The sequence below is a fragment of the Strix aluco genome, chromosome 19, assembly GCF_031877795.1.
Source record: "Strix aluco isolate bStrAlu1 chromosome 19, bStrAlu1.hap1, whole genome shotgun sequence".
Lineage (NCBI taxonomy): Eukaryota > Metazoa > Chordata > Aves > Strigiformes > Strigidae > Strix > Strix aluco.
In genome coordinates, this window is record NC_133949.1 from 9,809,890 (window position 1) to 9,833,716 (window position 23,827).

General features: G+C 58.6%; 1 protein-coding gene across 1 annotated transcript in view; it reads right to left on the bottom strand.

Moving 5' to 3' along the window:
- Nucleotides 1-474: 474 nt before the first annotated feature.
- TMEM132E (transmembrane protein 132E) overlaps nucleotides 475-23,827 on the bottom strand; it is a 28,845-nt gene continuing 5,492 nt past the window's right edge. Inside the window, exons 2-9 of the mRNA XM_074845290.1 lie at nucleotides 15,177-16,074; nucleotides 14,126-14,266; nucleotides 10,278-10,470; nucleotides 9,902-10,045; nucleotides 5,977-6,182; nucleotides 5,102-5,381; nucleotides 4,829-5,020; nucleotides 475-4,319 (exon numbers count right to left, since the gene is read on the bottom strand). Coding sequence (XP_074701391.1) covers nucleotides 3,291-4,319; nucleotides 4,829-5,020; nucleotides 5,102-5,381; nucleotides 5,977-6,182; nucleotides 9,902-10,045; nucleotides 10,278-10,470; nucleotides 14,126-14,266; nucleotides 15,177-16,074 — 3,083 coding nt within the window. The 3' untranslated portion in view covers nucleotides 475-3,290. The remainder of the gene's footprint in view (nucleotides 4,320-4,828; nucleotides 5,021-5,101; nucleotides 5,382-5,976; nucleotides 6,183-9,901; nucleotides 10,046-10,277; nucleotides 10,471-14,125; nucleotides 14,267-15,176; nucleotides 16,075-23,827) is intronic.

The following is a 23,827-nucleotide window of genomic DNA, read 5'->3' on the forward strand; positions in this document are numbered from 1 at the left end:
AATTATTTTTCCTCTTTCTTTTTCCTTCACTGAGATTTGGCTGTTTGGTGGGGGGTTGTTTAACGGGATCTGAAGCAATAAAGGGGGAAGGTGCCAGTTTCGGACTAGCTGGGTGCTGGGGCGCAGGTGGCCAGTGGCCTGTCCCGGCGGGTGCCACCAGCCCCTGGAGCGAGGGTGGTTGCAGCCTAAATCTCACCATCTCCAACTGCTGTCTTGGGTCTTGGGTTGGTTTTTTTTTTTTTATTCCATGTCCCAGTTGATCATTCCTGATGGGAAAAAAATAAAATTGCAGTAGTAGGAGTGAAGAGGATCAGCTGGGGAAGGGACCAGGCACAGTCAGACTCCACCGGAGCCTTCACAGTGTTTCCATTTTCCTGGGGTTTGTCCCCAGTGGTTGGACTACACACATACATCCTTTATATATATATATATAAAATATATATATAAAATATATATGCACACACACATTAGATATGCATATATACATATGTATGAAGTATAAATATATACATATGTATGAATTATAAATATATACATATTTCTATACCAATAAATAGCTAGCTATACAGCTCTATAGAAGATTTTGTTGTGTTCATTCAAAAGCAAAGCCACCCTAAGCAGGTCTCTCACCCTCCCCACTGCCCCTCACCCAGCACCGCACCGTCCCCACTCGCTGCGGGGAGGCAGTACCAGGCTGGGAGTGCCTGGGTGGCAGGAGCCCCAGGTAGGACACGAGCTGGGGGGTGTGTGGGCATGACAGCATCATCAGCAAACAGCTCTGGCTCCCTGATTTTCCCTGGAAAACCACCGCTGATGCTTGGTGACAGACCTTGGGCCCTGCTACAGCCGCCAAGCGCCCGGAGGAGGCAGCAGGTGAGCAGCCAGCACTGTTTGGGGGGGTGGGTGGAAAGCAGCCAGAAGGGGGGCAAAACCTGGGGGAGGCTCAGCTGTGGGGACACCCCAAGCCAAGCCCAGCTGAGCTTCCTCATCCCTGAGCCCGCAGGTCTGTGTCCCCCCCACCTCCTTCCACCTTTGCAGCCCCAGGGACATGCTCATGGACCAGGAGTCGGGTGCTGCTGTGTCTTATTACAATTATAAAATTTTATTATACACTTTTCTTACCTTTTCCCCCTCCTTTTCTTCTTTTTCTTTTTTTTTTAACAAATATTCATATATGTTAATTTAATGAGGAGGTTTGGCAGCTCCAAGCAGGGAAGTCGGCTGGATTAATTTTACTGCTCGGAGCCGCTATCAGCTCAGCAGCTCATTCAGCCAGACCTGGGTCTTTTAGATAACGGGGCATGGTAAAACCTAACTAACTGCATCACACGCCTGGCCTTTGAGCACATCTCAATTCCCCCATATATATATATGTATATGTATATATAAAATCAGCACAGAGCTATCAGGTAAGTTTTAAGGCCACTCAGGGGAGAAATTTTCATAGCTCAAAATTGATAAACTCTTTAAAGAGGCTTTTGAAACACCGCACACCACCACGTGCTGCTGCTTGCCTGCCAGGGAAACTGAGGCACAGGGACCAGCAAGGATGGGGCTGCAGCACTGCCTGGTCCCTGACCACCGGTCTCTGATCAGGCTGCCCAAAAGAGCAGAGGATTTTGGAGGGGGGAGCCCCAAATCCACAGCTTTGACCTGAAAACTGCCCAGAGCCTAGGTGGGGGTCAAAGCCAAGCCATGCCCCCAGGACACTGGCAGCATATGTCCCCCCCACCAGCAGATCCCGTACCCGCCAGGGCTGATCCCCAAACCCCTGGGAGCACCCGCCCCGGGCACCACGGCAGAGACACGGCCCATCACAGTGCTGCAAAGCCTTTCGGTTTCGGCTTTTTGTTTTGTTTTTTTCTTTTCTGGTCTTTTATTTAAGAAAAAAAAAAAAAAAAAAAAGAGACACAGTGGTGGGTAACTTCCGATCCAGAAATAATCCGCTGCCAGCCTCCGCCTCCCCACTCCACCGGGTGATGCTGGGGGGGGAATCCCCGTCCCCAGGTGCCTGGTGCCCACAGGTATGACTGCACCACAGCCCGGGACTCCCAGCCCTGGTAGCCGGGGTCCCCGCAGGGTTAACCTGGGCTGGGAGATGGGGTGGCTCTGGGCTGGGGGGACCTTTTGGGTGAACTGGAGGGGCTGGGAGCCAGCACCAGCATGGGGTGATCAGGGAGGCATTGGCTTATGGCAGTCAGAAGGCACCAGGGAGGCTGAGCCTGGCTCCAGGCATCCCACTGGGCTGGCACTGGGAGACTCGGGCCATGTCTGGTTGTGGGTGTCCCCACCCAGGCTTGGCCCCCCCGGGGCACTGGGAAGCCCCAGTCACCACCTCCAGAGCCACATGGTAGCACTGGGGAGGGGGAGCAGAAAGCAGGGGCTGGTCCTGGAGGTCCCAGCAGGGCTGTTGGGTGGAAGGGCCCAGCACTGGCCCCCCAGCTGGGAGCAGAGGGAGAGGCAAGGGCAGGCAAGCTCACAGGCAGCAAGCTTGCTGGCCACCCCCAAACTGCCCCTGCCCAGGGGCCACAGCCCTTCCCAGGCACCAAAGGAGCGAGCAGAGGCAACGGTCCATGGTCCCTAAGGGATGCTCGTGTGGCAAACATTACTGTCACCATCCCCCAGGGCCCACGCCTGGTACGGGGTGGGCTGGGGGACAGCAGATGATGGGCACAGCGGTGCCCCAGGCTCGTGGTCATGGGGCTCCAAGCCCTGCAGCAGCCACCCTCCCTTCCTGCCTCACCCAGCATCACCCGCAGCGTGCAGCAGAGGGCTCTAGGTTTGGGGCTCCCCCCAACACCCCAAAATCCATGGGGCGGCAAATCCCTGAACCAGCACTCACCTCCAAAATTGTGCAACCGAGTGCAGCAAAGGGGGTTGCCTTCAGGAAGTCCCCACCCACCACCTTCCCCCTGTGCTCCTGGCGGCAGGGACGGGACATCTCTCCTCTTCCACCCCCTGCACAGCAGGACCCACAGCATCATCCTGCCCCGTTCACCACCAGACACGCACACACCCCCCAAGGTTTTGACCTCATCCACCTCTGCCACAGGGCTCGCCCCCCTTGCCATGGGCCTGACAGTAAAGGGCAAGAAACGAGCAAGACCACCGAGGTGCCTTCCGACAGGGCGAGGACGTGAGATGTGCGAAACAGGGAATGCACAGGAGAGCCAGATTTGGGTCTCCAGCCCCAGGGAAGCAGCCGGCGTGGTGTGGCATGGCGTGACGTGGCACGGCGTGGCATGGCGTGGCAGCCCCTTCCCTCCCGCCCCGTCCCCTCTGCCCCTGTGTTAAGCGATCTCTTTGATTCTGCGGATGTAGTTGTGAAGCTCTTCGGGGTCTTGCAGCCCCATGTCCTGGCAGACCCACTCCAAGTCCTCCTCATCGGCGATGGGGATGGAGTTGTAGGCCAGCTCCTCGGAGGGCAGCGTGGCAAAGGTGGTGAACTTCACCCGCTTCCGTTTGGAGGTGGGTGAGTTGAGCGGGTCCTCGCTCTGGTCCCGTGTGGAGCCCCCTGAAGAACCGTCCCCACGACCATGGACCTGGCTCTGCACACTGGTCTGCGAGCTCCCGCTGCTGTGGTGGTCCCCATGGCAGCAGGTCTGGACATTTTCCAGGGGGTTCCCAGGGCTCTCGGGCTGGGGGGAGAGGTCATTGTGAGCCCGCAAGGGCTGCCCGTTGCCCAAGAAGACCCAATGGTGGGAATGGTCCATGTTGGTCTGGCCTTCAGGCGGGATGCGTTTGTGCCGATATTTCAGCACAAAGACAATGCAGTTGATGAGGAAGACCAAGATGGCCAGGCAGAAGACACCCAGGAGGGCATACATGCCTATCTCCAGGTCCGTCAGCCCCCTGGTCACCTGGACAAAGCCAGTGGGGATGGTGGGGAAGTCCTCAGTGGGGTGAGACGCACTGGACATCCTACCGTCCTCACTCGGCTCTGCTTTCCTCTCCACCTCTGCCCGCAGGGTGGTGCTTGCCCCCGTCTCTGCCAGCCCTGGCTTGCTGGGCACATGGTCATAGTCATAGGTTGGGTCCTCCTCAGACCCAAAGTGGACCCGCACGCTGGCCAAGGCTGTGAAGAGCACACTCTTGCGCTTGGTCTTCTGGCAGCTCTCGCAGATGACCAGCTCAGCCCGTAGCAGCTCCCCCGCACCCTCGCTCTCCGCCACCACCAAGGGGAACGCCCGGTCCTGGGTCACCGAGACCACCTTCTCGTCCAGGCTGCTCACCACCAGGTTGTAGTCCTTGGGGTCGTAGAGGGAGAGGGGGGCTGTGGTGCCATCACTGTAGGAAATCCACAGGCTCAGGAGCGCTTCCTGTGGGACCAACACAGGCACCGGTTGCCCAGCACGATGCCAGTCCCATCTGCACCCGCTTGTCCATCCCTCCATCCACCCTCCTCCTCTGCATCCTTCTCTCCACCCAGTTCACCTGTTATCCCTCCATCATCCATCCCATTCCTTCCTAGTTTTTCCCTTTTGCCTGTTCTTCCCTCAATGTTCCCCAGGCCCACCTGAAATCCCAGCCCCAGAGCTGCCAGATGTGGCCACCAGAGCTGGGCTGGGAACAGTACAGGATTTCTTCCAGACCCCTTTGTGCCCATGGTTGTGTCCTGTCCCCAGGCCGGGCCGCGTTGGTTCATAGGTCTATGTGAAGTTTTCTGGGGTGCTTTGGGGTCACCAGGGTGTCTGGAGGACAGAGGGTGCTGTGGAGGCCTGGGATGACTCTGGGCAGGATTTGGGAGGGCGGTTTTGCAGACGGAGCCCTCACCCCACCTTAAGTTCCCCATTGGGCCCCCAAGCCCAAATGCACCCCCCGGCCTCACCTGCTTGAAGAAGCTGAGGGTCTGCTGCACAGATGTGCGGGCAACGATGGTGTGGCTATTGCCAGGGCTGGGGTGGAGGGACAGCGAGAGGCTGGAGACCACCTGGGCCTTCAGGTCCGTGATGCTGACCTTCTCCTCCGCCACCGTCACCAGTGTCTCACCCAGCACTGCCTCCACGAGCGGAGACACGACCTGCAGAGGACGAGGGTGCCTGCCACCGCCTGCCACCACCAGCCAGGCTGGCAGAGGGGCAGAAAGGCGGCCTGGGGGTACCTTGAAGAGCGTGGTGCCTGGCTCCCTCCCAGCCAGCGTGAAGCTGTCCACCATGCGGGCCACCCGCGGGTCATCCACACGCATGAAGTCGCTGACCAGGTCAGTGACCTCCACCAGCCAGTCGGGCCCCAGCATAGTGACCACCTGGCCTGTGCCTTCTGCTGCCGTGGTGTGGAACTGGGTGAAGACCTGCAGCGTGGCGTGCTGGTACTGCAGGGCACAGCCCCGGCTCTGCTTCCGCTCCTCTTCCTCCTCCTCGTGCTCGCTGTCCCGCACTGACCTGTGGGATGGGGCAGTGGGTGGGCAGTGCTACCAAGCTCCCCACTGCCACGGCTCTTCCATCCCCACAGGAAAGAAGAGGGGTGTCCAGGCATGGAGAAAGACAAGATCACCAAAAAAAAATGGTGGCTCCTGGCCAAAAGATGCCTGTTGCCCATGAGGTCTCCAAGAGCTTTAGCAGCACCTGGTAACAGGGTCACCAGCATCTCTGCCCCCTAATCAGCTGAGAGGACAAGATATCTTGGGCTGGGATGGACACCTGAAGGTCTCTTGACCTCAAAGCAGGGCTAACTTTGGAGCTTGGCTGCTCCTGGCCTCATCCAGGGAAGTTCTGACCACTGCCAAGAATGGATGTTCCCCACCAGCTCCAGCATTTGACCAACCTCATTGTGAAACTTTCCTCCTTCCATACAAACGTACAACCTGTGTCCACGATCTCCCACCTTTCCACTGAGGACCCCTGAGATGACTCTGGTTGCATCACCTTTAAAACTCCCCCATTAAGTAACTGAACAAGGCAATGAGACCACCACCACCTCCACCTCGCCTTCTCCAGTCTGGACAGACCCCAAGCACAGTGGTTCCGCAGCACCCACCTCCTGTCCGGCAGGATGGGCACCCTCCAGCCCTTCACTTGGCTCAACCGGGCATCCGAGAGCTCGATGTGCAGTGGCAGTTTGGGCACCCATACTGTCATCTCCAGTGGGGCAGAGAGGTGCTCGTAGGTGAAGGTGACCCGGGCACTCATGGAGCCCAGCGACTCCTTCCCACTGACGAAGACGTAGTCGCAGCTGCTGGAGACCTGGAGGAGGAGGGAGGATGAGGGGTTGCAATGCTACTGCAGACACACCAGAGATCCTGGCGGGAGGCTGCCTGGAGGACGGGAAATGCCAGAGGGGCAGAATATTACCTGGCACATACCCGGTTAAAGGTGGCCCAGGAGCATGGATGCCCTCTTCTCCTCAGGGTCCCTGCTCAGATGTGTGGGCCCACACACACTGTGGCCATAACATGTATTTCCCTCCAATCCAGCTCCTCTGCCAGTCCTTGCAGGCACCTTCATTTGGTGCTTCAGCTTCCTTGGCCCCCCCACCAAATTGCTCAAGCTAAAGGCACCCATGGGTGCTTCACAGAGGTTGCAAATTGCTCATCCTGGACATTTGCCCCAAAATCTCCTCCACCCACACCCAGAGGGCACAGGCAGCCAGCACAGACCAGCCCCGTGCCCATGCGCAGGTACCCACCAGTGCCTTGTCCCCATCCCTCCTGTGAACCCCAGGAAGAGCTTCCTAGAGTCCACCTGAATCCTCACGTTCATCTTCTCGCTCTTTCTCTTTTAACTCCCATTTATGCAAATGCCATTAGTTAAATTTGCTATAAAACAAATACATCCTGCGGGGGCCACTTATTACCGACCGATCCGAGCCAATTAAGGAGCTAAGAGGATGCCACTGCAGCATCGCCTGTGTTTTGGCTTAGGCCATCAGAGTCAACAGCAACTTCTCCTTCCCAGCAAGGGGGGAGGAGACAACCAGGCTGGGGCAGCTCCAACCTCTCATCTGCAGTGGCCCCATGGCCCAACCCTGACCCCCTCTCCCCCACCCTACACCATCAGGAATCGCATCTGTGTTGTGTGCTGACAGGGAAAAATAAAACCTGTTTGCTCAGCCAGCAGCGCAGTCGCCCTCAGACACACCAAGCACCTCAGCAGCACAGAAGGGCTTATTTCCAAGAACCTGCTCTCCCACGTGGATACTCTGATGGCCGATAAGGAGTTGAGTCCATGCTGCACGGTAGCTGACAGCGGAGGTGATAGCGTCACTGTCTCTCTCCCCATCTTATCTTTGGGCATCTGTGGTCATTCAGCTGCAGGAACTTTGTGTTTCTGAGCCCACAAGCAGGGCCTGAGTTCTACAAGAGCTCCATGTTTTGGTGGCAGGAGCCCACTGCAAGGTGCCGGTGGTCCCCAGGGCCAGTGGAGGAGGCTCAGCACGTCTGAAATGACAACCTCATCTCTGGCAGGGCGGCGTCTGAATAAAGATGAGCTCCTGGGCAAATCTTCCAGCAAAGGAGTGCTCTGGATATTGTGCCATTTATCACAATAAATATGATGGGATGCTGCTTGCGTTACCTTAGCTAATAAATCCCCCCAGCATCATCTTCTGTGGACCACTTGCTTTGCAACTGGGGGGGTTGAAACTATGACAACAAAAAATCCCAGCACATCAGGCCTGTCCTGATGATGGAGTGACTGCAGATTAGCTTTTAAATAAAGTGCACGCTTGTTCGGAGAAACTTCCCGGATTTGCAGCAAGGCATCGGGAAGCGAGAGGCTGAAGTCTGCCCGGGCTCCGAGCCAATGCACCGCTGGCTCCGCTTCTGTGGCCAGGAGCTCCCCCCTTGGCACGGCCTCAAGCATGGGATCAAGCCGACACAACTACTCCAAGGCCCTCGGGAGTGGGAAGAGCCACCGTGGCTGGTGGCACCCCATGTTGGCCAGCCAGGGGTCCTGGCCGCGGCTGTGGGCAACCAGGGTCCCTGAGGTTCAGTCCCACTGAGCCGACTTGTGCCTGGTGGGTCCTCAGGCAGACGTGGACGGGGGGGCTCTTGAGAAAGGTTCACAGAGCAGGTGAGGGTGAGCATCCCCCACTGAGCGTCCCTGGCAGCAGGGGTGGCCCTTCCACTCCCTGTGTGTCCCTCAACACAGACACAGCCCCCAAGGCCACCATATGGGCAGGAAAGATGGATTATTTCTACACTACCTTGAGTGACGAGGTCCTCCTCTCTGGGCTAAGCACAGGCAGTCACTCTGTGTCACCACAGAAGCGGGTGGACAACTCCCACCCGTGCTCTCCCACCATCCTTCACAGGTGGGCCTGGCACCTTCACAGCTGTGTCTACACCGGGTCCAGGACACATTCCCTCCACGTTACACAAAACAGCGACCACCACTGAGGCACAGGCAGCGTGGGGAGAAGCAGCTCCCCAGCCCTCCTTCCTGTTAAATTATTTACAGTAACAGAGAGCACATCCCACTATGTAAGCTTTGATTTATGTAACAGGTTTATAGCTCTGACACCGTAATCATACTCCCCAATCTCAGCAGGTAACTGAGAGCTCCCTCGGAAATGAAGCTCCGGCACAAACACAAAATAACTCAGCAAGAAATTGCACGGGGCTCCGAGCGGCGAGTGGGATGCGAGCAGGAGGTGAGCTGGGGCCGGAGGGCTGCTCCATGCATTATTCATCCCAGCTCGTGTGCATGTGTCTGCTCCCCCCCAGGTCTGGGGACAGCATGTAAATAGATTTATGAGTAGAAAGGCAGCACATTAAACAGTTTAAGTGTCTTGGAGTCCATCCTGAAGTGTATTATTGCTCCAGTGTTTTATCACACTGCGGAGGACCAGTCTCCATAAATTAGACCCGGTGCTGTAAATCGCACAGATCGGAGTTTGAGTCAAGAACTTGGGTAAACAGTTTGTGACACCCACAGACCACTGGGAAGAGTGAGTCCCAGCGGGGCTGGGGCTCTGCCCATCACCCTTGGCTCAGCTGGGGGAGCAGCCGGTGGCTCCTGACAAAGAAGGGGAGAAGGGGGTGTCCCCCAGCCGGGGGGACATGGGACAGCCCAGCCCCGCAGCATGGCTCGCTGCCCCTGCCCGACGCAGCAGGGACAGGGAGAGGGTGGGCTGGGTGGGTGCATGAAGGGAGAGGGGTGGGAGGCGTCTGGGAGAAGGTAACAATGTCTAGGGGTGGATGGACGGGTGGGGGCATGGAAACGATGCTAGAATAACATAGGCAGGTGGATGGATACATACAGGGATAGAAAAATGTATATGGATGAATAGGTCTGGTCATGGAAAAGTCATGGCTGGATTTGAGGACCGACTGCTGCCTCAGCAGCTGAGGTGGATGCGGGGGCAGTCGCTGCTGCTGCAACAGCGAGCCTTTTGCATTTGCCTGATTAGCATCTCTCCCATGCAGCCCATCTTGCTCCTCTCTCTCAGCCCCCTTTTTCCCTCTGTTGTTCCCAACTGCCCAGCTCGTCCTCCCACGCCTCGCTGGGGCCGGCCCCCAGCCCCAGCCTGAGCTCCGCCTGGCATCTGATCCAAGAGGGAGATAAACATCACCCAGAGACACGAGCGAAGCCACTGATGGAAACGTGCAGCTCACATTGCGAGGTCACAATATTTCACCTTAACGCTACTAAGTGCCGTGATAACCCATAGTTATTGCTGCTGTCTGGTGCCAGCCTGCACAGCGCTGGAGCATCCCGCAGCCTCTCTGGGGACAGTGACAAAGAGTCTTGTCCTTCTACCAACAGATTCCAGGGAGAGGAACATGTGGACTGAAGCCACTGAGGGGATAATGATGCTTGGGATGGGGTGGGCCTGTGCAGCACATCAGCTCATCCACCAGCCCCAGCTCATCAGGCTCCAGGTTGGGAAACTATTGGGGTCAGCGCCCCTGGAAGAAGCTCAGCCCCTTGCTGGGGCCACAAAAGCCCCCTCCGACACCCACCTTGATGATGTCTTCATTGTTGGACTTGCACTCAACCATAGCCGAGACATCCACGACGACACCGCTCAGCTCAATGGCAATGACCTTTACGGGAATGGCCACTGTCCGCCCTGTCAGGATGGCCGTGTTGATGATTTCTGTGTCCTGGGAAGGGGGTGGAAAGGGGACCGTCAGGTCAGAGGCAGCTGGTCCCGGATCCTGGCTGGCCCCTCTCTTGCTCCAGCCCTGGGGCAGAGAAGGACCTGTGGGTGGGTGGGAGGTAGGGGTGTATAGGTGCTACAGGGCAGATGGGCTGGTGGAAAATCCCTCAGGGGAACCCAACCCAATCCCCAACATCAAAGCAGATAAGCTAAGCAGAGGGCATGAGCCCGCTCACCATGGCCAGGGGCACGATGGCCCTGATGTCCCTCTGGATGACCGTCAGCTCTGTCACCACCTTCTCCAGGTCAGGCGGGGGGTTGCGGCCCCGGTAGTCAATGTGCCACATAATGCGGCGCGTCACCGACTGGCTGGTGAAGTTCTCCATCTCGAAATCCAGCTGCATGATCTCAGAGGAGGAGTCCCCATCCCTGGGCAGGGGGACGGGCGGGGAAGGCGGTGACCTGGGTGCCCCGGGTCCTGCAGGTGCCCCGAGGATCAGCACCAGGCGGTCCCCTCCAGTGATGCAGAGCATCCCTGGCAGGTCTCTTTTCGGTTGCCCCCACGCCTGCCGGGGGGACTGTGCTGTGGGTGCCACCATGATGCTTGCTCCCAAACACAGCAGCCTCGATCCCCAACTCTACCAGGGGCTGTTCCAGTGGGAGCCTGCAGATTCCCATGGGAATCCTCCCCGTGGGAGAGAACTGCATTTCACTGCCTCTCCCCAGCAGGAGAAAAACCTCAGCGGCTCAGGCAGGCACTCTCCCAAGGCTGCTGGGTGACTGATTATCACAGGGGCAGTGTGTGGCCACAGCCCCAGGGGACAGTGGGTGGCTGCAGGTGCTGCCCTCGTCTCCTCAGCTCCGTCTTCCCGGCAGTGCCGCCAGATTTACCACCCCGGGCTGCTCCCACCAGCATGCTCATCTCATGCATGTCAAACCCCAAGTGTCCCACACCCAGGAGGGCAGAATGCTCAGGGACGGCAAGTAAGTCCCTCTACAAGAGTCCAGCCCAAGCTGTTGACTCTACAGACCCTTCCAAGGGGATCACGTGAGGAAACTGAGGCACGGGAGAAAGAGGTTCAACCACAGACAGTAGATGGGACAGCACTGAGCTGGGACTCAGGGCAGGGCTGTCCCCAGCCTGCACGGGCAGCCATGGGATGTACGCGGTGGATGGGCAGGGGATGAGGGAGGTAGACAGGACCCCAAAACCCCACGCATTTAATGCTGCTGCTGAGGACAGCGGGACCCAGAGCTAACGGACAGGTAGTGAACTCTGGGGCATCCCTGAGGCAGGATGGGATGGAGAGGCTGTGCGCTGCCAAATCTGGCACATAGTGCCAGTCTAAGGGGACGCGGGGACTCAGCAGCTGGTGTCCCTTGTCCTCTGTGTCACGTCCTGGACACAGTCTGACAGCAGCAGCATAGATCACTCTTACACCCCATCCCTATGAGCAAACCTCCCCAGATGCAATCCTGCCCTCCCATCTCTGCATCCAACCTGAAAAATCCCTTGGGGGGACTCAAGGTTCAACCCCCTGCCAAGTCAAACTTCTCCAATGCTCCCCAAAAACAGAGCATCCCCAGGGGACATCCTAGAGCCCCCGCCAACCACCGAGCCAGCAAAAGCCCCCCCAGAACAGAAGGAGGGAGGGGAGCGAGGAAAGGTAAAATCCCTACGGAGGGGGAGCCAGGACTGGATCTGCTCTCATCTCGCAGTATAGCAGCCACTGAGAACATCCCATCGATCTGGGGGTGCAGGATACAGTCGGTTTTCTCTCTGATAAATATAATGAGTGAAAGGGAGCAGAGGAAGAGGAGAGCAAGAAGCCAGGGCTGCTCCAGGCCATGGCAAGCCCTATTCCCACAGTGGGGCTTTGCAGCAGAGCTGCTGCACGATGGCTGGTGGGGTCCTGCTGGGACTTTGTGCCCCCAAGGCAGCTATGGGGGTGCAAAGGGAATTGCCAAAGGCCATCTGGACTGAAGAAGGGGATTCGGTGCCTCTTCCAACGCAGAAGTATTAAATACAGCTGCGAAGAGCCAGGTTCGAAGATGATCCAGAGCTGCATCTTCATGCCAGAGGCAGTTTGATGCTGGGACTCCTCACTGTGGGGTGCCCCCAGGCATCCAAGGAGCCCTGTCAGGGGCCAGGCACCATCTTCTATCCTTCCCGAGCATCGTCTGCTCTCAGCCACGGCAGACACAAGAGTGGGCTGCCCAGATTGGGGGAATAATTTAGGATGCAGCTGCTGGGGGGCAAAACATCCAAAATTGGCCATTATCACCCCAAAGCTCAGGGCCCTCGCCCTCTCCCTGCACAGCCAGCACTGCCAAAAGCCCCCAGAGCCCTGGCGAAGTAAACTCCTCCGGCTGCACAGCCTGGAGGGCAACACAGCTTTGAGTCATTCATACCTTCCATTCCGTTAATATTTGATGGAGTTGTTTGTCTAAAAGGTGATTGTAATCACTTTAAATTCATTCTCCGTCTCTAACCTTTCCAAGCTGATTTGAAGCGGCAGCAGCAGACAGGGAGAGGGGGAAGGGGGAGAGGAGAGAATCTCGCTGCCGGCAGGTCTGGCAGCCGCGAGCAGGGATGCTGGGGTGGCCGTGCAGAGGGCGGTTGGCTTGTGGCCCTGGGGACACTCTGATGTCAGCCACAGGGCTGCAGGCTTGGATGCTGCGGCTGCATTTTGTGTCAAAGCACTGGTGTGGGGTAAAGGAAAATCCACCCTCCAGGTAAGCCTTTTGGAGGGGTTTTCTGCAGATAGCTTTTGAGCTCACGTTCAAAGCAGTCAGAGCTGAGGATGATCTCCTTTCTGTAAGAGCTCGTCCCCAGCTTCACTCAGTTTTGGGGTGGAGGGCAGAGATATGGGGAGATGTCCAATGCAGAGGGCAGGAATGGCTCAAGCACATCAACTCACTTTAACCCAGCTCCTGGAGACACTTGTCACCCCTTGCCCAAAGACACAGTGACGGCAACACCACAGCCTGGGAACAACTGCTTGCCAGCACTTCAGAGTCTTTGCTGTTGGTGGTTTTGACCCCGTGCCCATCCTCTGCCCTTGCTCGCCGTGTCCTGCCCACATGGGTGCAAGGGGTAAAGCTGCCCCTCACCCTTGCAGCCCCCATGTGCTCACAGGCCACAGCGTCTTCCCTTCTCCAGGCTGAGCAGCCTCTGGGTCTTTAACTCAGCTTTGTGCGTCCTCGCCCCTTTAGATCATTCTCATTTCTACCCTCTGGACTCTCCTCAACTGACCCGAGCCTTTCCTGGAGCCCTAGGAATGGGCATCATCCTTGTGTCGAGCAGGGCAGAACTGGCTCTGCCCATCTCGGGTGCTACCTTCGTTCGTGCTCTCTATCCAACACTCATCCATCACCTCAGGGGCCAGACGGGACCTTGCCTGGGAACCACTCCCCTTCCTTCCCAGAGGAGACACCAGGATAGTCAGCAAACAGCTGACTATCATGGTATTAAAACTTCTTAAAAAATTAAAATACTTCCACCCCAAACTGGGGGATTCTCCACGGCTTCACAATTCAGCCCCACAATTCACCATGTGTGCCCACGAGCATCCGGCGGGGCCAAACAATCCCAGCTCAGAGCCAGGGGTGCAGCCACTCAATGGTACCGATGACTTACAAGCACTTTGCTCAAGCCCCAACTTGGTCACCTGTGCTGACCACAGAGCAGATTCCACCTGAACTCAGCACCTCACACAGCTGCCTGCCTGACCACAACCTGCCCACCTCGGGACACAAAACCCACCTTCACTCACCCTTTATTTAGCCAGCTGCACGGTGCCAGCCGAGGTTAAAAAACACACACAAAATTAAGCCCCTTCCCGCATCAGCGCGGGAGTTACCCCAGCCTCAGATGGACTGAGAGTTTGACCCCAAAATTGCTCAAGTCCCACAGTCTGGGCTGTGCACTCCCGTGCCTCAGTTTCCCCTGCCAGCACCCACGTGGCACTGCAGCCAACCAGGCACCCAGGATGGGGATGAAGGGAGAGCCCCTTCAGGCCAAACCCCAGCAATTTCCACAACACCCCCAGGGCTGAGGGAAGGGGAGAAGGGGGCCCCTTACCTGGGCCCATCACTGTCCACCCTGGCCACGTCGACAGTGGCAGTGGAGTGTTTGCCGCCCGTCAGCAGCTCTGAGCTCACCAGCCACTGCCCGCTCCTCGACTTGGTGCTGAGCAGGTTGACGCCTTTCTTGGCCTTCACCCTGTGGAGAGCAACAATCAGGGCCAGACCCTCACCCCCAGGCACCCCTGAGCCCCCGTGCAGCCCCCTGCCAAGGCTGCAGGGGGATTTTTTGTTCCCAACCCCTCCTGGCTGGAGCAATCTCACCCCAGGTCCTGTTTTCTATGGGATTTTGTCCCCCTTCCCCATCACCCCTCCAGCAGAATTTTGGTCCCCCAGCCCCAGTGCTGCCCCCCAGGACAGTAACACCCCTGTGGGGCTGGGCAACCCTGGGGCAAAGGAGGGGAGACCCTCAAGTGCCACATCCTCATGCCAGGGGCTCACTGCTGGCCTGGTGGCCACAGGGACACTTGTAAATGCCCTTTGAAGAGACGGGGCCAGGGCTTGTCCCCCCATCCTTAGGGTCATGCAGCAAAGAGGGTCCCCACGCACAATTCCCAGTACTGGGGTGCTCAGCGCCTCCTGCCCGCTGCCCCATCCTGCTCTCACCCCGGCTCTGGGGCAGGATGCGGGGGGGACATGAGGAGCCCCCACTCACTCTGCAGCAGCCCCACAGCTATACTGCACCTCATCCCCAGAGTGGCTGTGAACAAACCCACATCTGCTGGCAGGGCCCTAAACCCAGTGCAACTGGGAGCACTGGAAGGGCGAAGGCAGCAGTCCATAGTGGCGATGCAGAAAAGGAAACCCTGAATGGACAACCCTGCCCTGCCCTTCCCTCCAAGAAGCTCCCACTGCAAGGCCTCAAAACGTTGCAAAACCACGTGGCAGCTGCTCCTCTGGCCTCTCTCACCTTCCCAAAGCCCCACCAGACCCGGTCCAGCCCCCAGCAGGTCCCATAAACACAACACCCCCCCCACCTTCCCCTCCCAGCCAAAACACCCACCCCCTCAAAAGGCGTTCAACAGAGCAGGGGCAGCCCGGGACCTCACCTGAGCGTGAAATGCTCCACGGTGGAGTTGGACATCAGGTAGAGGAGGATGCTCAGCACCTCACCGGGCTTGAGGGGCTTGTCGGGCAGGCGGATGAAGACGTTGCCATCCAGCCGGTGCTCCTGCATGGGCTGCCCGAGGAGGGGCTGCAGGAGGCTGACGCTGCCGATGCGCAGCAGCGGGTGCTGCGTGGGACCCTCGGTCCTGGCCCCCCCAGCCCCACGGCGGGGGACCGTCTCCCCAAGGCACTGGCCCGCCCCATCGGGGGCATGCAGGGTGTAGTACAACTCGGCTTGCTGGCTCTCGCCCGGCACCTCCAGGCTCTCAGGGCTCTTCCGCCTGCCCAGCGGCACAGCCGCGGGGCCAAACCAGGCATGGGGCAGCTCTGCCTGCACCAGGCACATGGCCAGGCTGCCCCGCAGGCGACACGAGCTCTTGATCTCACGGGCATCGCGGAAAGCATGGAGCTGCACGCAGGGCAGCCGGTCAGTGACGTCAAAGTCATCCCAATCCCGGCCGGCTACGTAGAAGAGCACTTGGACCACGGGCTGGTTAGCCACCAGCCGGGGCTGGATGATGAAGGCGCGCACCTTCCAGTTGACGGTGAGGCGGTCGGGGACCTCCAGGGTGCTGGAGGGCTGCAGCTGCTCCTTGGGGAGCACGAGCCCCGTGCTGAAGGGCCCCAGGCTGACGTTGAGGACGGGCAGCTCCTTGGTCTGGAAGACGACGAAGGGCTCAGCACGTTGCAGGGGGGTGCTGCTGTTGCCCACTGGGCTGGCTCCCACCTCCTTGAGGAAGAAGGCCAAGCGGGTGTTGGACAGGCGGTAGCTCACAGGCAGCGTGACAGCACCAGGGAGCTCAGCGGGCTCGGGGCTGGGGGCTGGCCCCTTGGCATGGGCTGTGAAGGGGACGGAGAGCGTAGGTAAGTGTGGGGCATCCCCCTCCAAAGCATCTCAAGAGCCCCAGAGCAGGGAGAACAGACCCAGGCAGGAGCAGACCAGCCCCGTGGCAAGGGGGAGCTGGTGCTTCAGCCTCCAGACCCCTCGCAAGGGCAGCGAGAGTCTGGCTGGGTTTCTCTCCTGCAAACCAAAACCACAGAAGACCTCCCCGGGACCTCGGGCATCGTTGTGATTCCCTGCGGGTGGCTCCAGCCTCACCAAACCCACCCTCAGCATGGGATGAGCCACCCAGCAAGGAGGGATGCTCAGGGGCTGCCCAAGGCTGGGCCAGGGCATGTTGAAGCCACATCCAAGCTTGGCATTGCCCCTGGGGAGCCCGACGCACTGGTCACCCACCCCAGCACCCATGCCAAGGGACCAGCTGAAACAGCACGGACCCACTTGTAGAAATACAGCATAACTGGCTACATCCCTGCTTCCAAATGCGTGGAGAAAAGGATGCTGAGTTTGTCCAGAGGCTTCTTACCAAAAATTAGTCAGGCCCAGGCTAATTTTTGGCTGGCATATCCCACCAAGTATCTATGATCGAGGCTTGCCTCCTGCTTTTAGCTTCCAGATCACAAGGGGAAGGTGGCTAAATCAGCTCCTTTGCCCCAGATCTGCTCTGTGCCAGGAGCTACCTGTAAAGGCAGTGCCACAGCCAGTCTGTCACCCATCACCCACCCAGGGGTGCCACCCACATGGTGCCCCTGCGCTCCAAACCTGGCCCATCCCTAATTTTTCCAGGCACGCACACGATCTGGTGGAAAAGTGATAAAGATGATGTTGGTGCCACCTTGTTCAAACCCAAGCAGCGCCCAGGTCTGGTGGCCCTTAGGAAATCCCTTTTGTCCTTCATTTTGACCATTTTGCCTTAAAAAAAAATAAACACCACACAGGCAGAGCAGGCAGCCCCTGTGCAGGCAGCACACAATGCCTGCTGGCCACACGCTCCCAGGGGCTGGAGCCGCCCGAGACCCTCAGAGGGAGCTGGCTACCCCCCTGCTGCGACCAGCAAGCAAAGAGAAACCCCACGAAAATCTTTCTGCTAAAGCAGATGCTGCGAGAGGGGGTCGGTGCGGAGCCAGGCCGACGGCACGTGCTGCGCCGGCAGCTGCGGGAGCCTGGAAGACATCTCAAGGTCTTCGCATCCGCCAGCGGCTGCCAGCAATTCCCAGGAGGCCTGGGTCCCCCCCGCCACCCCCCTCGGCTCTCCACCAGCCCCCCGCATCCCTCGTTCCCGGTGCTGATTGCAACTGCTCCCAAGCGGCTCTGGAGCAGGAGAGCCCAAATTACTCGTGTCAAACGGCAGCAAAAGGCGCTGATGTGATGGCTCAGCCCTCTCCCCAGCGGGGGCTTTGAAGTGTGCTGGGACCCTGGGGCTTTCCCCAGGTGGGAGCATGGTCTTGGCTGGGACCCCCGCGGCTGAAGGGGGAGCAGGACCCCACAACCCACCTGAGGACTTCCCTGCTGTGGAGCACCGGGGAGTTGAGCAGCTTAGAGGGCTCATAAAAGGATTAGCACCCAATACAGGGACAGGCAGCGTCCGCAGCTCCACTGTCTGGGATGAAACTCATCTGGGAGCCAGGCAGAGCGTTCCCCAGAGCTGGTGGAGGCTGGGGACATGCTGCCGGCATCACCAGTGGGGTCACTGTGCCCCCACCGCCATGGGCATAGCTCCAGCGCCTGCCCCGCTAACCCTCCTCCTGTCAGCTGCTGAGCCTGTCCCGCTCTGCTTCCCCACCCCATAGAGAGCCAGGAGCTGGAGAAGAGGTGCTGAGCCCCAGGAAGCACCCATGGGTGCCACTCTGCTCAGAAATAACCACCAGCGAGGGGCTTTCTGCTCCCCCAGCTCACGGAGATTGATTTCTGCTGAGAAACATGAAGGTTCGCATCCTCCCCGCAGCCCGGCTGACACAGCCATTGCTGCTCCTGCCATCCCCAGCAATTACGAAAGGGGATTTTTTGCAAAGCATGAGATTATTTGAGGAAAAGGATCCACCAGCTGGAGCGACGTGAGCCTGACCGCTTGGGTGAGATACCGGCAGGACGAGGGAGGCGCGGGCAGCCCGGGAAAGAGGGTCTTAACTGACTCATTGAAACAGCGGCAGTTTTTATCCCTTAAAAACCTCTGGGGTTTGGGGAAGGTTCAGATCATTTCACAAAGAAAATACACCCAAAAAACACCCGACTCAGTGCCCAGCACAGCTCCAAGCAAAACCCAACCTTGGGACAGTGCAAAACGGCTGGTGTCACCGCCTGTCCCTCGGTGGGGGAGGGGAGAGCCCCTGTGCCACCCCGGCAAGCACCCGGCAAGGGGCACCCGCCACCACCCACTGCGCTGGGAGGGCAAAAACAGCCAGTTTTTTGTCTGCAATTTGGCACCCAGCCCCGGCTCGTGGCAGAAACCCTCAGTCCGAGCCCCCAGCAACCATCTCATTCCTCCTTGTGGTGGGAATTCTCTGATGGCAAATAAGGGTTGTACGCCGGGCGGGGGTGGGGGGGGGGGCAAGGAAAGCCCCTCTCCTCCCTGCAGCCAGGCAGAGGAGATGTCTGCTGGGGACCCTGCGCAACTCAGATAAGCCACCACGGCAATTGGCAACTCAGTGTGGCCAAGCCCTGCTATGGTGGGGACACCCAGACTGGCCCTGGCACCGAGCCCACGCACAGACCTGCACCCCGGCCACGCCGGACGGGGAGAAGGAGGGAGCACAGACGGAGATTAACGCCACGGTCACGATTAGTTCAGCGCAGGCGGATTGCCCGCACCCAGAGAAGCTATTTCCTTCCACAGACAAAATGCATTTAAATGATGCTATAATCTGTCGCCAGGAGGGGGACAGAACCGGCGCCTCCATTCCTTGGCCATAAACTAATCCTGCTGGGAGAGGGTCTAACCCAGCTGTATCCAGCCCGGGTGGGCACCAGGAGGGTGGGTCACAGCCCAGCCTGAGCCTCTGCCCCATGGAGGGACAGAGGGTGGGGAGGGAAGGAGAAGGGAGGAAGGAGATGCACAGTTCTGTGGATGCATGGCTGCTGGCTAGGCAGCGGGGAAGAAAGGGTGGATAAGGACAGAGGAACCAGCAGAGAGAACAGAGGGTGCATGGATGGATGGACGGACAGGAGACGGGCAGACTGGAAACAGCTGGACAGCAAGACCATAGCTCTAGGGAGAGGAAGAGGAGGCAATGGATGGAAAGATGGAAGGACAGCACGATGGCTCAGGGGATGGAAGGAAGCATGGAAGGAAGGACGGACAGCACAACAGCTCAGGAGGTGGAAGAAGACAGGTGGAAAGATGGGCAGACAAGCAAAATAGCTCAGGAGACTTCAGTCCCCACACTCCTGTCCCCAGCCCTGCCCTGGTTTCTAGCAGCCCCCAGGAGGGAAGGTGGCTCCCATGCCCCCACCTCTGGCTGGGTTTGGGAGGACAGAAGGGTTAAGCCCAGGTCGCTGGCTCTGCTCTGCAGCCCGATGCAGTTAACGGGATTTGCAGAGCCTGACCTGCATTCCCGGGTTTATTAGGCCGGCGCAGAGGGGACCGTATGGTCCTTCCACCCTCGCAGCTCAGCACTGCAAGCAAAACAGCAGATCTCTGTGCCTGGCCAGACTCCGACTGGCCCGGGGGCTGCCTGGCCCCCCCCGGGCTGAGGAACCACCCCAGCCCCACAGCGGGATGGGACGGGTCTCCTGTGTGTCACCTTGTTCCCATCCCAAGGCAGCCCACAGGGAGCTGGGTGACTGACCCACGGCGGGGAGAGGGGGGAAGAGAGGGAGATGGAAACGCACAATTGCTGGTGACCCCCTCACCGAGCCCCCACATCTGTCCAGCCAGATGTGCTCCGCACCAGCTGCAGCCATGTGGCCAGATGGGCCAAGCCGCTCCCGCCGTCCATGAGGGCACGTGGGGACAGTGGCAGCATCCTCCAGCTGTGCCTTAAAATCAAGACAACCCCCCACCGGCCAAGGGGTCTTGATGCCTCTGGGGATCTGCAGCACCAAAAGCCCCTTCATGTCCCCGCCTTGAGGGGGCCCCACCACGGGGTTTCAGTCAACACTGGCCACCCTCCTGCTCTGTCCCCCCTGCTTGGGGATGCTGGGGTCAGACAGATGGACATATGGGAAAAGAGGCTGACGGACAGACTGGACGTAGCTACAGCTGGTGGGGGATGCTGGCTCCTTCACCCTCCCTTCTTGCCCCAAACCCCCAGCAAACAGGGCATGGGGGGATTGTGGCTTGGCCCCTCCATCCTGCTCCCGCTGCAGCCTCACCAGCCCCATCCCTGCTCCCACCCACCATCCCGAGGCTGAAGAGCCTCCCCCTCTTCCCCTTATCCAGCGCTGAGCTCCAGCTTAGCCCCAGCTGTCTGCCATAGGGATCACTTTAGCCACACTCCGGGGGGGGACCTTTATCCCGGCTTATCCCATGGGACGTGGTGGGGGGTTCTCAGCATGTATATCCCCACTTAGCAGGGGAAGAGCATATAGGAAAAAGCTCTGGAGAAGCAGACAACAGAGGGGAGGTTTGAGGTCACGCCAGGAGGGTTAAAAATCTCTCGTGGTGTTAATGGGGGGTGCGGGGGGCTTGGTGCATCAGTGGGCACCAAACTCAGCTCCAGGGACATGCTGAAATACCAGTGACGTGGGACACCAGCCCTGGCCACCCCACCTCCTGCTAGGCCACCACCACACACCATGGCCACAGCCCGTGGTGGGCCTGCCTGGCCCCCCAGCCCCCATCCCACCATGGAAAAAGCTGGGAAAGTCATCCCTGAAGTGATGACTTGAGCTGACACAATGGTGAAACCCACACTAAATACACAGGGAGTGATGGGGGGGCCGCGGCAGGGAGCTGTGTTACTGTCCCTCACAGAGGGCTTCACGCTGGCTTCAAGCCCAGCTCGGGACTCCTTTGGAGGAGTTTTAGTGGTCACTGGGATTTGGCCACCAGCCTGGCCACAGGATGAAAAGGCCCATGGGATTCCATCAGTGGTCCAAGGCTCCAGGACCCTGTAAGGTGCAGCAGCCTGGGGCACAGCTATTGCCTCCAGCTCTCTGCAAACGCAGGGGATGCTTCTCCTCACCACACAACAGCATCCCTCCCACAGGACTGCTGGGACCACCAGCCACGCCGAAACTGCTACTGCTCCCATGCCCCCGCATCCCACCCCACAGCTGGGCTGAACCAGGGAGACAAGGGCAGGACACACCGCTGCCCCCATTTCCCCACATGGGCCAGTGTCCAGATAAGGTGATGGGGTCACGAGTCCACCCAAGGCAGAGAGCCGGGGAACCATGGCAAAACTCCACAGCCCCTGAGGAGGATGTCCAGCCTGGTTGTTCCCCACCAGGCCACCAGCATGAATGTCCCAACCCCTGTTTCATTTAAGCCAACCTAAAGCCACCGCGCTCCCCCAAGCAGCCTGCAGGTCCCCAGCCGAGGCTTCAGCACCCCAGCACCTGGTGGTCCAGGTTTTGCACCCACAGCTATCAGAGCCAAGCACAAAAGGGAAACACAGGCAACAATGGCCCCAAACGCTGGGTATGTCCCACATCTGGAGCTCCCAGAGATGTCCCACACCTGCATGACCCAACAGCTGGATGCTCCAGCTAGAGGCAGTCCCAGCTCCCAGGGAAGGGCCAGGCTTGCAGGCTATCTCCCCACCCAGCCCTTTCAGATTTCCAACATATTATACTCCCACCCAAGTCAGGTCAGCACCTCCAAACACTGTAAAAAACAACAAAAAAGGGAAACAAAGGCCTCCACGCCTCAGCCTCCACTCAAAACTCAGTCAGCCCTAACACGAGCCCCATTCCACTCCACACTTCCAGGGAAAAAAACAGCCAGTCATAAAACACAAACTGAAATTAGAAAATACAGGTGGGCCCCTCGTGGAAACCTCCAAAATGTTTCCCAGCAGTCGGAGCCTCGAAAATTGTTTTCAACAACATAAAAGACAACAAGCTCTCCCTTCCCGCTGACGCGCTGAGAGCCTCCACCTCCAATCCCAGCTAATTGGAACTCAATTAAGTGAGTAATTGTTACAAATGTAAAATTACCTTCCCTCGGCGCGTGGCGGTAAGACACCCCGGCTGCGGACACGAGCAAGAGGGAGGCGCAGGGAGCTCCTGGCCCCCAGCTCTGCCCACAGCTGCAGCGGTGACGGGGCGACAGGGCTGGGAAGGCCCGTGGTACCAAGGGCCCAGGAGGTTAAACTGGTCCAGGCTTCCCAGCTCTAGATAGGAACTGAGTGGGTGCTGGTCAGGAAAGGCAAATCAAGTCTTCCTGTGAGCAGCAGCGCTGGCTCAAGAGTGGATTCTCTAGTGCCTAGTGCAGGGTTGTGCTTATGCCTGGTGGGCACTGCTGGATTCTCCTTTCCTTTAGGTCCTTGAGACTTCTCCCTCTCCAAAAAGTCCAGCCCAGCTTCATCAGCAGAAGCAATAAAATAAGAAATGCTGGTGAGATTCAGCTCCAGGCCAGCACACAGCCTGTATTTCGGGGCTGGCAGCACTAAGCGAAAGGGAACCATCCCAGCACCACACCAGACTGTGGTGCTGAGCTCTGCATTTCCCCCAGGAAATTATTAAAAAGTAGGGGGAAAAAAAAATAGCAAGGAACCTAAAGGAATAAATAAACACGGCCTAAATGGGATGTGCTGTGCAGAGGCGCAGCCTGCCATAAATTCCTAGAGCAGCCAAGGCTTTTACGCGGCAGCTACTTTAGAGCAATTTCCACAAATCACGGCAAGGGACAGGCCAGGGGACAGGAGGAGAGGACCTTTACGGAGGAGGAAGAAAAATGAAGAAATTAATTAAACAGGGGCGTGGGGGAAAGGGATGAGGAAGTGCCTGACCATGAATGTCCATAGGGATGCCCAGAGGCTCCAAAGGTAGTGGGGGAGTGGAGAGCAGCCTTGGGATAAAGCTGGCAGCCCCTGGCCCCCAGCACATGCTGTGGGGGTTCCTGGGCTGGGGCCTCCCCCATACTGGGTCTCCTCCATGTCAGGAGCTGGGAACAGCCCCCCCAGCAGCAGGTGGGCATGGATGGTTTCCCCAAATAACTCCCTTGGGGACCAGAAGTGAGAGGACAGGCAGCAGGGGAGAGCCCCGAACCCCTGAGGAAGCAGGGACAGGACAGCAGCTCCTGAGGGAGAAGCCCCCAGCATCACGGTGTGGGGGCAGAGGTGATGCAATGACCCCCCCCGAAGTCACATGTCCTGCTCAGAACCCCCTGTCCCCTCCCACCATGGCCAGGAGCAGGAACATCCTCCCAGCACCCTCCAAATCTGACACCAAACATGCCCACCTGGCTGTGCCCCCCGCCACCCCGCTGCAACCGCCAGCCTGGGCTGTGCCAAGGGACACGTTTCAGACTGATAAGATGCCGATTAATTTCCCCCCCGGTGATGTGTGTCAGGCTGTGTTCAGAGCCAGAGCGGGATTCAATTCCAGAGGCACCCAAGGAACACGAGGAACCAGAGATAAACCCAATCCCAGACCCCAGAACCAGGGCTGGGGTCCCCCATCCGCCCCAGGAGCAGGGCTGGGGGCACACGTGGGTCTGGGGACTTCACCAGCTCAGCACTTTGCCACCCAGCAAAGCAGCCCCAGCACCAAACCCACACAGCTCTGACACATCCCCTTCCTTTTTGAATTTAGCTGGTACCCAGGAGGAGTGCACCCAGCAGCCACACCGAGCTGGCAGGGGCGGGT